Source organism: Takifugu flavidus, chromosome 1 (genome assembly GCF_003711565.1).
Source record: "Takifugu flavidus isolate HTHZ2018 chromosome 1, ASM371156v2, whole genome shotgun sequence".
NCBI classification, from domain to species: domain Eukaryota; kingdom Metazoa; phylum Chordata; class Actinopteri; order Tetraodontiformes; family Tetraodontidae; genus Takifugu; species Takifugu flavidus.
The window spans coordinates 19,162,169-19,177,111 of record NC_079520.1 but is presented as its reverse complement, the minus strand read 5'-3'; the positions used below and the strand labels follow the sequence as shown (position 1 = coordinate 19,177,111).

General features: G+C 41.8%; 2 protein-coding genes across 8 annotated transcripts in view; one reads left to right on the top strand and one right to left on the bottom strand.

Annotated features, from left to right (window-relative positions):
• Window positions 1–96: 96 nt before the first annotated feature.
• Window positions 97–3,935, bottom strand: get4 (guided entry of tail-anchored proteins factor 4). The gene is made up of 9 exons (XM_057050582.1): window positions 3,728–3,935; window positions 2,895–2,973; window positions 2,612–2,693; window positions 2,210–2,359; window positions 1,851–1,989; window positions 1,585–1,725; window positions 1,315–1,390; window positions 1,082–1,154; window positions 97–902 (listed from the first exon to the last, which is right to left on the bottom strand). Exons 1-9 carry the CDS (start codon window positions 3,865–3,867, stop codon window positions 811–813), a joined length of 972 nt encoding a protein of 323 aa, XP_056906562.1. The 5' UTR covers window positions 3,868–3,935; the 3' UTR covers window positions 97–810.
• Window positions 3,936–4,591: 656 nt separating this feature from the next.
• Window positions 4,592–14,943, top strand: part of mrtfab (myocardin related transcription factor Ab) — a 28,527-nt gene continuing 18,175 nt past the window's right edge. For 2 of the 7 annotated variants that reach the window (XM_057050491.1, XM_057050469.1), the window contains exons 1-4: window positions 4,593–4,726; window positions 5,333–5,394; window positions 6,938–7,126; window positions 7,684–7,788. In XM_057050491.1, coding sequence (XP_056906471.1) covers window positions 7,003–7,126; window positions 7,684–7,788 — 229 coding nt within the window. In that variant the 5' untranslated portion in view covers window positions 4,593–4,726; window positions 5,333–5,394; window positions 6,938–7,002. Of the gene's footprint in view, window positions 4,727–5,332; window positions 5,395–6,937; window positions 7,127–7,683; window positions 7,789–11,038; window positions 11,465–14,943 lie in introns of those variants that run through there. The other 5 variants (XM_057050473.1, XM_057050510.1, XM_057050502.1 and 2 more) reach the window with 5 other exon arrangements.

Here is a 14,943-nt window from a genome sequence, read left to right as displayed (position 1 = left end):
TCAATCATTTACTGAATCATCAAAAAGGCAACACTTTCTTTTACATCTGTAAAGGAAAATAATTATTCAGATCAAAAACCAACAGCTGAGATGCTCTTCTGGTATTTGGTCACATTTTATTCACTGCCAGAAACGTGGAATTCCAAAAAAAAAAAAGACTTTTAGGTCAACACAAAAACTCTTGTTCTTGTATCTGAAGGAAAAAATAGCTGTGAGGTGTCTTTGAATCTTTTAGTGCTGTCAAGGAACCTAAAAGTCAGTTTAATGTGGATTTTCCTCATACTGAAGTCTTCAAGACAATTTACTTCTACCCCTTTGTAGATTTCCTTCAGCTACTGTTAATTCTAATGACAACCTCACACTAACGTAGCCACAGTAGAGCGCAAATGCATCACTATCTTTCCATAGAACTGTAACATGAGGTCTGTTGAAATATTTTGAAGAAAAAGTGCCAAAGACTGTAGTATTCTGACAAAAACCCCTCGAAATGATCATTTCGACAACATTAAGGGGAGACATTTGATACCAATTCCTCACTGCCTAATAAAATGTACTTAATTTTCCAACAATTAAATATGGGAAGTTTTGAAACAGTCCCAGAAGTGCTGAGACATGTTTTGGAGGCCAGATAGTAGTTGAAGATTGGATGAGTAAGAAGTAAGTTTGGTGTAGGGTGTTTATTGGAACCAGCACGCCTCTGAAAACACAGACCAGCACCTCATCTCAGCATCAACACAGAGGTGGAGAGAGGTGACACAGACTGTCTTCTTTTTTTGTTGTTTGCTTTTTAATCTTTGTCCTGAGGTGGGATTAATCCAGCTCGATAGGGCTGCTGTCTTCCTGGGCCTCCTCGGCCATGTCGTCCTCCTCACCTGAACCCATCAGGCTATTTAACAGGTTTCCTGCAGCAGGCAACACAGTTGTTTTACTTGCTCTTTTGACTTTTAGCAAAATTGCTAGTTTTGTCAGAAATTAGCTAAGACAGAAGCTAGTTAGTTCAGCATTATGACTGACAAAGCTGAGATGTGTCCAATTACACACAACTATTTAAAAAAATAAAATAAAAATTGAACCGGCTCACCTAGCAGGCCGCCGTATGATGGAGACTGTTTGGGTGGAACGCCGAAGAAAAGCTGCCCTATTCTGTCGAGATACTGAGGAGCCACAAACAGGAACAGGGCCATGGTTATAAGAAAGAAACCCACTATAAATCACATTTTATACAAGTCTAGTGTCCATCTCAATGCTAACACAGTTTTGTGCAAAATAAGGCAGGTAAATATGCCTGATGTGAAAAAGCACTTTTACTCTCACCTCATTATACATGGGATCCCTCTTCAGAGAAGGTTTATATTGCTCACATAACACTGTGAAAACTGTTAATTTACCTCTGTGGAAACACAAAAGAACACAAAACTGAATGAGTTGTAAAATGGATCAAGGATGTCATAATTATTATATTGCTGTGGGTTCAGATCCTGGAAGGATTTGGGTACACAAATTTGGGTCTTTATTTTGTTTTATTTTACACCATATAAAATACAAAAAAATAAATCCACACATTGAATTATATTTGTCTCTTACCCGTCCACTGCTAGCAGCAGAAACCAAATAAAGTTTAACAGAGGTTGGACGAAGGGGGGGCCTTTTTCTATGGACGGGTGTTTCTCTGTGTATGTGCTGAACACCACGGAAGCACCATTTTTGTTCTTTAAGCAGAGGAACCTGGAGGATGGAATTAAGCACAATAGGATAAAAACATGGGAACAAGGGCATGAGAAACACATACAGACAAGCAATTCATCAAAAATTGCTGTAAGCTTGTAACAGCTCAGAATAATAACACTTACTGTAGGACGGCCTGCGCCACAAACATGTCAACCTCACTGTGGAAGCCTCGTGACGCTGAATACTCCACAAGCATCTGTGCACAGCCCTCCCCGTCAGATGAATGCAGAAAGTGATAACGAGACTCACTGTAGTTTTGTTCTAAAACACGCAGAGATCAAGTCTTCAGTAAAATCAGAATACACAAAAGGACTGGTGTGTCCAATCCAGGAAATGGAGATACAGAAGCATCGCTGAGATACACAACACATGACAAAGCCAACCAAAATTGTGACATCTAAGAGAACGATTACAATGTTAATCACTATTGTCGATGATCAACTATTGCAAGAAGCATGCACTGTCCTTCACCATCCTATACCTTTCCATAAGGTAAGAGCCAGCAGCTGGTGTAGCCTTGGGTGTCCCAACTTGCCAGATCCCCCTGTAGACCATTTCAAGGCTCTGGATACAAATGCTACCCGCTCTGGAGAGTTCTGGTCCATCAGACTAAACAACTTAACCAGACATTCTGATTAAAAAAAACAAAACACACAATATCATCAAGACCGGCATGGTCCTCTACAAACACAAATTTAACACAGCACAGCATACCACAATAAAAATAAAGATAACAAATATAGCTAAACGGTTCAGTTAAGCATTAAAGCTAATCCAAACTGGATCCATTAAATATCTGACTACTTGAAAGATGCAATCAAATGTAGACGGATTCATATATCATTGCAAAACTATAAAACACAGTTTCAATGCTGCCACAAACCTAATATTTCATCTTCCACCTTTCCCTTGGATTTCTCCAACACCTCCAATACAAGCATGGAGAGGTCAGCTGCACTGTTTTGCTGATTAAGGATTAAAACACAGACAAGCGCATTCTTATTTACGAACTCCATCTTACTAAACAAAGTAAACATGTAACACATCCAAGTGGGCTCCTAGGGATATTGGTAACTATGCAACTGAGTATTGTGCTTTTAAACTAATTGATGATTTTTCCACATATACTCTGAGCAAATGAAGCAGATGTCTTGTGTAGAATGTACCTGATTGTAGCTGAAAAAGAGCAAAGCTCCATTGTACATCAGCTCTCTGGCTTCAGCGTGTTTCGCCTGTGACATGTATCTGGAAAATACAACAGCATCACAGAAACATGACAAGTTGAGGAATGGTGACCATACGCCATTGGCCTCTAGGATTAGTCAACTAGGTTTAAGTCAAAGCAAACTGCCAGATGGGGAAAAACAAACAAGTGATCTCTTTAATAACCAATATACACATGAAAATGTTATAGTTAATATTTCAGTCTTTCAAATGGGTGAATGAAATATATCCTCGGGAAAAAAAGCAACCTGTTTTTAGGCCAAGACCATTGTCATTATCTTAAGTTAACGAACATAACTAGCTGTAAATCACGACTACTAAAGCGGTATTGCACTACAAATGTTAGCTGTCTCGCCCTATGCTAACTGCTGTGTAGCTTCAACACGCGTTGAACAAACGACACTGGTTGTATAGTTATTCCTCCACATACACCTTTCACGTATATCTTTTACTGATATAAAGAAGCATAATGTATTTTTACTGTCTAGCATTACTCTTCAGCTATTGCTAAATGGGTTGCTTAACATACTGTAGAGTTAAAGAAGCTAAGTAGCTATCGTTAGCACAGCTTTAGGCAGCTAAAGATCGACAGCACATCCAGCCACACAAATACTCAGATTCTCGTAAAGGGGCGGGACTAGCCTGGATTAAAACCAATGAGAATTTACCAGGGACATAAGCACGGTTGACAGCCGAACGCTATGGAACAGACAGGCAGGCCCCAGAGCCAGCGGACTACTAAATATACACGTACGAAAATGGAAAAAAGTCTCACCGAAAATATAACGTCCTATACATTTGATGTGCTTCATAGTAATCACCCTTTTCGACACTGGCTCGTAGCTTTCCTTCGACCCGCTGGACGCCTCCACGGTTTCTGGCACTGGAACACCTCAGAGACTCTTGTTCCGACATCGTTGCTCTGCAGCCGCAGCAGCGCCTGAACTGTTGACAGAGCCGGAGTTCTTGGCTCAAAACGGACCCTCCTCTCTCGCCGTACCTGGCCCAAAAGAGGAGCGGAAATATTTATCTCTCTCAGTCTGACACAGATCTAATGTTTTTTTATAGTGATATTTAAAGCCCATTTTTGACCATACGAGCCACATTGAAATTGTTTACTTTACAAGCAACTTTTCATATGTTATATCAACTTATATTTGCATGTCACTGGTCCCCATTTTTGGTTTTTATCTATGGTGAAGCCCACTGTCTATTGAGATACACTGCATTTTTTTAGGTTAACTTCAAACGTACAATTGCGTTTTACATCAAATTTTGATCAATTGCCTAAGGCAATAGTCAGTCATTTTGATTCTTTTTTTTTGTTTGCTCCCTTGGCGTATTTAGCTAGCATTGAAATATCGTCAAAATAATTAATTTAGAAAGAAAAGGATTAGTTCCTGCAATATTTTGCAGTAAAAACTTTGTTGTGCGCATAGTAGGACACTAGATGACGCCAAATAACCTGTCTGGGTATTTAGCCCATGTGCAATAATAATTATGTAAACAGTGTTTGTGTACCGGTACTTATGATGTTCACTTATTCTCGTTAAATACTGCGTTTGACCATAACAAGCATAAAATGACCTTCGATATTTTTTCAGCACAGGAGACAAAATGGGCGAGTTCCTGAAACTATGTTGTGAAGGAAGTGGTTCTTTGCGTCCCACGTAGAGGAGGGTTTTCCGGTTAAAGTTTCCTTTGTGATTCGGAAGTGGTAGTGAGATGCGAAATCCGTTTATCTTCTCAGAATCATAAGCGGCGACCATGAAAAGTAAGCGTAAACGTTTAAATACCATGGGCAGCGTCATGACATTAGAGAGATCCACTTTATAAAAGATCGCGGCGTAACAGTGGATTTAGTTTGGACAGCGAACCAGAGTTAATGGCTGGTTGGAGTGCAATGCTAACATGTTGGCTAGCTAACTTTGGGTGCCTGTGTACAGTCAACAAGGATGCCGCGTAGGCTTCAGCTGTAGTCGGCAGTATCAATCTGTATACTACACTGTATTCTGCATTTTTACACGTTCGTTCCGTCGCATAGATGTTGTTATAGATGTAAGAATGCAACCAGACTGCTCATGTTAACTCCCACCCAGACAGGCTAACAATAGCTTAGCCTGGTCGTGTTTTTGACAGTGACAGCTGAAGGCTGATGCCCCATGGCATCTGTGGAGCGGCCTGTTTGCGACGGGAATTCTAGCATGTATTGTCAGTTATTCTAGTGCTGTTCAAGTATTTTACATCAAAACGGCCTTAAGCCAAACGTGATAGTCGCAGTGAATCCGATAGTGGGTGATCATCCGCAGAATGCTGGAGCTGAAGGAAGAGGGCTGTTTGGCAGTGAATGAGAGCGCTTTTTTTGTGCTTTCTTCCTCAGAACTTTCCAATCCTCCGTCCTGCTGAAATGGGAAAACCCCTCTATAACACTGACTAGTACTGGTAAGCAATCATCCAGATTATGGTGCTGATAACTTCATAGTTGTATGAACTAATGAGAAGAGAGAACTTCATAGTTGTATTTGGGATTACTAATAGACCCTTTTATATGGACATTGAGGAGTTATTAGCAGTGAGGAGGCATATCTTGCTTGGTTCCATTTCAGTGGAGTTTGCATGGAGCTGTGGAGGAGAATGCTGGAATGCTACCAACACAACCCACTACACAAGATCAGTAAATGACTGGCCATCTTCCCCCAGCTCACGTCCATCTAGAGCCATTTTATGACCTGCACAAGTCATCATGTCCTAAAATGCAACCCAACATCCTGACGCTAAAATTGATTATATATAAAATAAAGATCAGATTTTAAAATTGCAGTTTCAGCACTGCTAAATTTGCATATTACATCCAAACCTGATAGACCTCTGACTTGGCTCTTCAAGCTAAATTTGCATTTAGTGTTTGCTTAGTGACATGTGATTTTCATGTTACATTTGAACAAGGCCAATGTGTGCATCTAAATGTCATGTCTGTATTTCTGCTTATGTGCTACTACCCCTCCCATGAGCAGGTGATTTAGCATAGATATTAGATCTTGTCAACGTTGCTCACCCTGTCATGATGACAGTGTAATAACATTATCCTTCACTGTGGTAAATTGGGTGTTGTAACACAAGGTGGTGAAGGAGTTGTGGGCAATGCAGTACTTGATTTAGTATTACTTGCACCATCAAATTTCAAGCTGTACGCATGATGAAGAAAGCTGTGGCAGAGTAAATATTGTAGGTTTGTGAGAACGTGTCCTCTGAGGAGTACTCCAACAGTCTCCATCAGTACTCAACCCTGCTAACCATTAGCAACGTCCTTGTTCTGTTCTTTAGCATTTCAAAGTGCAGCAGCTGTTCTGAGGTTGTTACAAATATCACCCAAAGTAAGAGGTATAAGGAATTAACCCTAAATCTGACATTTCATTGTACAATTGTATAATGACAAATAAAGCATATTTTATTCTATTCTAAAGCAGCAGCCACAGCAAAGCAAGAGTTTCTTGGAAACAGGCCTCTAATATGTTGCAGACTGTAGAAGTGTTCCAGATGTCTTTTGTCTTTTATTCTGTTCCACAGCTGAATTCAACACTCAGAACTGATTTATTAACATGATCAGTCTGAGGAAGTTCTTGTATTTTCCATTCCTTACGACATAACACTGTTTTCCATTAACTGATGGGTCATAACGTACTAGGGAAGTAGCACATAGTATGTGAATGAGGCAAAACCTCAGCAAAGAAAGGATTGGGAGGATAATGTCATGAGGGCATGGAGGAAAAACAAAATATCAGATTTCTCCAATTAAAAGATACCTTATAGCTGATATTATGAATGCTGTCACAAACTTGAAAGAATATTTCAGCAATGATTTCTGGCTTCACAAACTGTAGCTTTTTAGGGAATGATGGTCAGTTATTCATCTATGAGGAAGAAGCTACGAGTCGGCGCTGTCATTTAAGAGCATGATACTATGAATGTTTTGATTTCATGGCAGGTAGGTGTCCTTGTCCCCTTGGCAACGCTGCTCACGGAGAAAAGGAGGATCCACTCATCAACAGCATGAAAGCCGCCAGGGTGCAAGGCTTGGTCCCGAGCATTCAGAGCGAGGCGGTGACCAGCGAGCTCCAAGAGCTTTCCCTTCACCCTGCACCAGAGCCGGTGCCTCTGCAGGAGAGGAAGAATGGTGAGACAGTGCAGCACTCCCACTTTTGGCTCTCCCGAGCCTAGTGTATGCTTCTCCATCGACATGAGGGAGGGGGTTGTGTCAAGATTGCTTCATTTTTGGACCTTTTGTCACCACCACATGTACCGCATCTCCCAAAAATTGTAACCAGGCGGTGAGAGGACTGACCCTACACAGACCAGGGCGAGCCGTGATTAGTTCACCAAACTACATAATATCCAGTTGTGGCTTTTCCGACTTTCCTACATATTGTATTCTAACCTTGATAGTTTTGACCAGAGTGATCTACATTTGTTCATTATCCATTTAAACTAAAGAAAGAAGCTGCTAACACTAACACTATGCTAACATGCTTTCAAAATAAGATCCACCTCAAAACAAATGTAAATACATGAAACATGCAGCTCACCATAACACTAAATCAATGAGAGTCCCGGGCTTGTTTCCCTGATCCCTGATATGGTCCCATCTAGGGATAATGTGAGCCAACGACACCCAAAGTGTGTTTTTTATGTCTAATCGACTCCTTAATTCTGGTTTGGTTGCTGTGACTGCAGAAAACCTCGCTTCACACAGATGCGATGGCGGAAATGGCAACAACTGTGTCTCGATGTCCTCTTCTATCTCCTCAATGTGCCGAGTGACGGCAGTAGCCCACAGAGGTACCTGTGATATGTAAAAAACTACACTGCAAACGTCTTTATTGGCAGGAAGGATCAGTTCTTCACCAATAGTGAATGGCTTGTTAGGTTTAGCAATACGGTTAGCCTCCAAGTATGATGCTCTTAGAGCACTCGCAGTTGTTGATGTGGAGGCCCTCACTAATTGCTTCTGTTCTTCTTGTTCTTGCTTCTGTCCTTCCAAATACTCCGAAGGTTTGTTTTTAATGCAGAGTGCTTGGTCTCCAAGCGGTGAAGCAGTTTTGAAGGTTTCACTGCCTCATCGGAGAGCCGGTCGCCACATATTATGCAGGGTGGGCTTTGGTGGCAGGAATCACCAGTTATTCTAGTCCTGTCAGTTATTCTAGTCCTGTCAGTTATTCTAGTCCTGTCAGTTATTCTAGTCCTAGCTTTCTTTTTCTTAGTGGTCAAAGGCTCTTCTTCTGTCTCCTCACTTGGCAAAGAATATTTCCAAAGATGTCTCTTTTTTAATGGTTTTACTAGCTTGTGTGTTTAAATTAGCATTAATGTGTCCAGTACCGGTCCATGGGTCGGGGATGGGGAACCGCTGATATGGCCCCATTTGAGGTACATGACGAATGCAATAGCTCATCTGATTTTGTTTTGGCTTCCTCATAGTGTGTTTCTGACCACTAATGTGTTGTTGTGTGTGACTGGCTGTTCATATATGAGGAATGCGTAATGAATCAATACTCGGGAAGTTGCACAGCGAACCAGGCGACAGTCCGCCAGAGCAAAAATGATGAACCCCTCTATGCAGGGAACAGGTACACGTTGTGGATCGGCTACACAGAAGCATGTTGAGCCCTCTAGCCCACACCTTTGTGATCAGGCAGCTTGGCCAACCCTGATGTCTGTTAATGTCTGAACATTCACAAGCTCCTCCATGAACGTGCTGGAAGCACAGGCCAGCCCCCCTACCCCCCCACATCCAGCTGAAGTGAATATTTGGATGAATTCTACTCATCCTTCACAGAGGCGGACCATGTCCAACATAAATTCCTCTCAGGTTATAAAACGTGCACGGAGAACATGTTACATAAGTTAAAGCAAAGAGTGGAGGCGCGAGATGCAGCCAAGTAACAGAAGTTAAATGTCAACTGCGTCCGTGTGTTTTGTTCTTCTGTCCAGGGAATGTTTACCTCTGTTTAAGTGCTCGGGTGAACTTGGCGTGCGCCTGCCTGTGTGTTTGTGTTAAAGGCTGCGTATATTCTAGTCTGCAGAAAGAAAGGAGTGAAAAAGCCACTGTAGCAAACGTGACTAGATTAGTCCATGCTGCACGCGTGCTGTCCAAGACCCTGCAAACCTTTTATGTCTGGACTTGGAGCACTTGGCTCTCTGTGCAGGATGATGTACATGGGTTTGCCCTGCTTTGAATCATGCTGGGAAACTTGACATCAGCTCTCCATTTTTGTGTTTGAAGTGTTAGGGCAACTTACAGATGCACACAGGTTTCTTAAGGAATGCCAGAAGCTCTGGTTATTGGCCTGGCTCTTGTTAACGTGACTTAAGATTACAGGTTGGAATAAAGTCAACGTTAACAAATAACTAAGTAACTAAGGGGATTTACACTCAGTACCTTAACATGCACAGCTTAAATGAGATATGCTCAGAATTGGACTTTGGCGTCTGTCGGAATTTGTTCCTTGTTCCAGTTGAATTCATTGGAGAAAGTCAGATGGCTGATGGGAAGACGTGATGTGCTCTGTGACTCTAGGTGGTGATATGCATCTTTTCAGAGAAGCACGTTTTTTCTGTTCGAGTTCCGTGTACCGAAATAATCTGCTTTTTTTTTCTTTGAACCAACTGAACCGGTATTTGTTGAGTGTAGGTAAAAAGGCTGTCCCAAACAACAACAGCCATCTTTAAACAGCTAGTGTGACATATAGGTCAGCCAAGAGTGCCACTTCTAAACTAGGTTATTTCATCCTCGCATTCCCACGTGCAACACAATAGGAAATAATGGAAGGGACCAAGGCCACCAAACTCAACTCGTATCACATTTTTTACAAAGCTTTGTACAGGTGAACAATTGCAAAGCTTTCAAACAGCTGCTGTGAATGGTTGGTCATTCTTTGATCTAGTTCTTGGGACAAACTCTGAACATGCAGCTGACTGACGAGAGAACAGCCCATTTGAAGCTCTAAAAACAATACCATGTTAATTCTTATCCTTAAATAATAAACAGTAAGTGACGTGCGGCCAAAACTGGAACAGTGCCAGTCAGCAAGTGAGCGGCCACGACCTACAGTGACCTACACTAATCCAATTTAGACCGAATTAAGGCATGAATATCCTCCCCTAACGTCATCTTGGCTAATATCCCCAAGTGAAAGAATCCAATCCAACTTTGACCTATGAACTCTGTGAAGCCTAAAGGTGCCATTGATGATTGCACCCAAATTCGAGGTGTATAGACTAACACATGTCCTCACTTGTTCCACATGGAACAAAACTGCTGTATTTAATATCAGGTTTACATCATATGATGAAAAGTTTAATAGGCTTGTGACGTGTGCTCACAGGCCGTGTTTACTTTCTGGATACACACATGCAGGAACACATCCTCAGGACACCACACCCAAATTTTACAGCTCCTTCTCTTCACTCCTCTCTCCACGCTTGTCTCTGCTCCCTGAATGCAGACTTGTTGAGGTGTTTGGGCTAATTACGCTTAAAGATGTTGAGTCTGTTGTAAACATGACTGCACATGTGTCATAATGGAATACCCTCATCGTAAAGCTTATCTCTAACGGCAGGTTATGTAATGTGTTAATGACAAAAGGTTGGAGCGTCAGTCACGGGCCAACACATGGGTATGCAGGCAAAAATGTAAAACGTTTATCAAGATGATCACTCTTTTTTTTGGTTCACATGCACATTTAAAGGATTTAGTTAAAAATCATTTAATGGATTTTGTTGAAAAAACTTTAAAATAAAACCTTTAAGGGGTTTTGGTTAAAAATCTAACAAAGGCTGCTTCATGGCAGCCTTTGTTATAAAATGCAGTAACGGTGACATTTTTGTCTGAAAGAACCAAAGCATGACGTAAAACATGATGTTCTGAAATCGCTCAAAACTATCAGGTGGAGAAGCTTTTGGATGGGGTCGGCTGCAGTCGAAGGAAGACGGAAGAAGGGGGGAGGTGTTGTCTGTAATGGCAGCATTGCATAACTTCTCAGAGAGGGAACAGAAGGAAAGTGAGGGGAAATGCAAAGCAAAAGAGGGCGTGTTAGTTGAGGAGGTGAGGCGTGGAACTGTTTTCTTTAGTTCATATACCAAATCGGCTAAGAAATGAGGACGCATACCCAGACTTTTGAAGTTCCTTCAAGATACATTTGCACAGAATTTAGAGAACAGAAGAAGTGACACTGTACTTTTGGGTGGACCTTGTTGGTAATAAGTGAGTGACACACAGACCTACACGCCCTCTCTGGCGGGACAAGCACACGCTTGTAGACGGGACAGTCAGAGGAAAGGGAATGTGAGGAGCACTACTACCTGTGGAGCTGCCGGTGAGAGGATAACACATTCAATGTGGCTTTTTCTGCTGCTGGACCTCGCTTGTGCTTGATTTCGCACGTTTTTCACTGTGCTTTTGCCGGGAGTGTAAAGCTACACTTCATCATGGTGCAGAGGGATATGACTATCCTGTCAGGTAAAGTCGCTGCAGGCTGCAGCTCGCACGTGCATGTCTGTCCTCCAGAACATGCTGACAACATGTAGTTGATGAGCTTTATGTCGTCAAGCCACGCTCATTCAATTTTTTGGTTTTTCGTTTGTTATTGTTGGTGGAATATAAGATTAGCCGTAGTTTATTTTATTCAAATTGAAAGTTTGGTGAAAAGTGTAGGGGCTGCACATCGCGTTTCTAAACCTGAGATTACAGGGAATGTTCAGTTTTGCCTGAAGTGTTACATCAGAGAGACCCCAGAACAAAAACAGGTGGGGCAGCAAAGCCAGGTGTTGGTGGGTTTAAGGAAAACTTGTAAATCAAGTGTGCTGCAATGATCCAAAGGTGTGGTTTCTGTATAGTAAAGTCCACTCTACCCCCCCTTTACTCAGGGGGAATAATGATCAGAGCTAGACAGCCCAGACGGGCTGGAGGTGGAAAAGGGAAGACAGCCTAGGCTCACTGGAGCCTGGAGCCAGAGAGGCAAAGTAGGTTAAATGCTCTGCTCTAGATTTAGGTGGAAATGCCCCAGTCGGTACTGCCTGAACAGATTTGCACAGGTTAAACCACAGACCATAGCTGCAGCACAGGAAATGGTGTCTTTCATTCAAACTCATGTGCAACTGTGGTTTAAACAGTATTATGGGATCTAAAACTACTGCAAATGTGGGTGGTGTGATTCCTGGTAAACCAAACTAAAACCCCATCAGGGATTTTCACACATGGTGGATTAAATTCACCACATGGAGAAATGAAAATCCGGCCGTCTTGCCATAATGTCACTATGGCTGTGATGCGTTAATAGTGATAGTAGTGCGGACGTAGTGTTCCCTGGTGAAAATCCAGAATCTACATAGACAGTTTCCAGCAATGGGGCAGCGCTTAATGATACCATAGCAAGAAAATGCATCCTGACCTGGTCAGTCTAGCCCAGCAGTGATTCAGGGAGTCTGACGGCGCTGTTATGTAACAGACTGGGAAGCAGCCAACAGCCGAGGCCCCACAGCACTTTGTCAATGCTGAGAGTAGGAGGAGAGCAGAGAGAGGAATGAGATAAGGAGATTGATAGATGGCAGGATACAGGAGGAATCAACATGAAGGGAGGGGAAAACAGCATAGATAGAAAAAGCGGATTGAACAATTCTCTAAACAATTAAAAAAAGACATCGGGGACTAAACACAGGGAAGGAAGGGTGGAGTTTCAAAGTTTTCTAGACACAGCTGCAGTAAACTCAGTCCAGTTGTGTGTCTCCTTGTTTTTCTTCCAAGGACTGCGTCATGACATTAGATAATCACTGTATTCCCTGCATTATAAATCTCCAAAAGAAAACATCTCTCACTAGGCTTGCAAGACACATCAGACTGAATTATAATCAGAATAATCAGCTTCTGATATAAATTATAGCCTAGAAATGGAGCCAGTTACATTTAGGCAAGTATCTCTTGCTTAGTATTCACAGTACCCACATATCTGATCACAGATGATTGATGCTTACTTGTTAATTCTAATTACTATGGTTCTTTTAAGATTCTTATAACACAGTTTAATGTGTTAACGTTTTCAACGTTCCAGCAATGATGCAAAACAGGCTGAATCCAAACAAGAAGTCAGTGATTGTTTCAGTTCAAATAGCGCTCAGTCTAATAAACATTTATTCAGAAACATATTTATGAGAAAACTTTGCAAGTGGCCTCGGAACCCCACACACACCCACAGAATATGTATGACTCACCGTCACACACGTACACACACTACATATACACACTTCTCAGTTCGTATCGCTGCCAGGATCTGGACATGCACTTACAAGAATTGGTAGCCTTCCATTTACACAGTGTGTCCTACAGCACTGCGTTTAAACAAGCACCAACACACTCAGGCCTCTGATTTGTGATCCAGCAAATTCCTGTTGGATAATGAGAAGTGAGAGAGCCACACTCAGATTTGCTGCCTGAAGCTAAAGAAAAGCACCTTATCAGCATCAGAAACATTTGTACAAGCCCACTCATGTCGTGATCTTTCCTGGCTCTCATGCACGTGCACGCATGCACAGCAGTCTTAAAACCTGCATCCTTGAGCAGCCCAGCATGCAAATAGATTTCACTCAAGGACTTCATACAGTTTACATTTACTAAAGTACTATAAACCAGGATATACGTCTGCACTTATTGTGGAGTGCTGAGTGCTTCCAACACAGCTGCAGAACACACCCATCTGTACTTTTATATTTAACTGAAAGCATTATGGGATATTTATACAGCATGCACTGACATAAATGAACTGATATTGATGGAAATTATTGTGTTATGATGACTGTCATAGCAGTTTTTGCATAATGTTTTATAGCTGGATCGTGAGGGAATGATAGCTTCCCTGAGAAAGTTTGGTGTAATGAAGAATTTTTTTGTTTTCTTTACTCGATTACATTAAAACCAACTCAACCGAACACTGCCCTTTGCTATGTTGGAGCTTTGGGCCGAGGATTTGCTTCAGCAGATGTGGGTCTGTTGTTTAGTGCATTTCAAGCCTCATTGTGGCGTTTCTGAGTAATAGCCTGTCATTTAGTCTGTGACTCATCGGCAAAAACCATGTACGACTTATTAGTTTACTCGTGGATGTAGTTGAGGCCACTTTAAGCTGACACTTGTTATGTCATTCAGCGGCTAAATAAGGGAAATCCACTATTATCAAACCTTTAAGGATTCCAGATATTTAATGTGGAGATCTTCTTTCATCTGTCCTCACTGCGGTGCCTAAAATGGGTGGCTTTCATCACACCAGATTAAAGATCCTTGTGGTTATTGTGGACTTCATAGTTGCTCAGAAACCCACCATTCTCACATTCACATGTTGTTTTCAGCTCAGTGGGTCCATGTTTTGCCTTTGTTTGTTGTTTAGTACTGTGGCAGCTTGGTGAAAACATGTTGTTCTTTTCCTTTTGTGTTTTTCGGAATTCTGCACACTTAAACGGTTAAAAACATTGTGTTACTAAATTGGACACCATTAATGTCAAAGCTGCTTCAAAGGTCAAAATTTGCTGCAGAAAAAGATCTTGGAAAAATGTGCAGTATAACATGTTTGTGTGGGAGGAAGACATTTTAAATTCCATACCAAACGACAGCCTCCTACCACAGATGCCCAGCTTTGTTCGCCTTTATCCAGCTTTCTTTGCAGCTAACCTACTCAGAAGGTTGACATTATGATGGAAAATAGTGGTGATGAAAGTATATTTCCTTGATATGTGGGGCAGGGGCATTAGGGGTTCATATAACAAACCCTATTTCCCATTTTTGACTTATGCAACAGTTTCTTCTAAAGTTGTTATTGAGGGAACACCCAGCTGTGAGACTGTCTTTCCTTCTTTTTTACTGTCTGAAAATGTCCTTTACCAAACATGACCTTTTTTTTCCCCGCTATTCCATCACCCCATGACTCAGTTCGGCTTTACAGAGAAGGAGGCTTC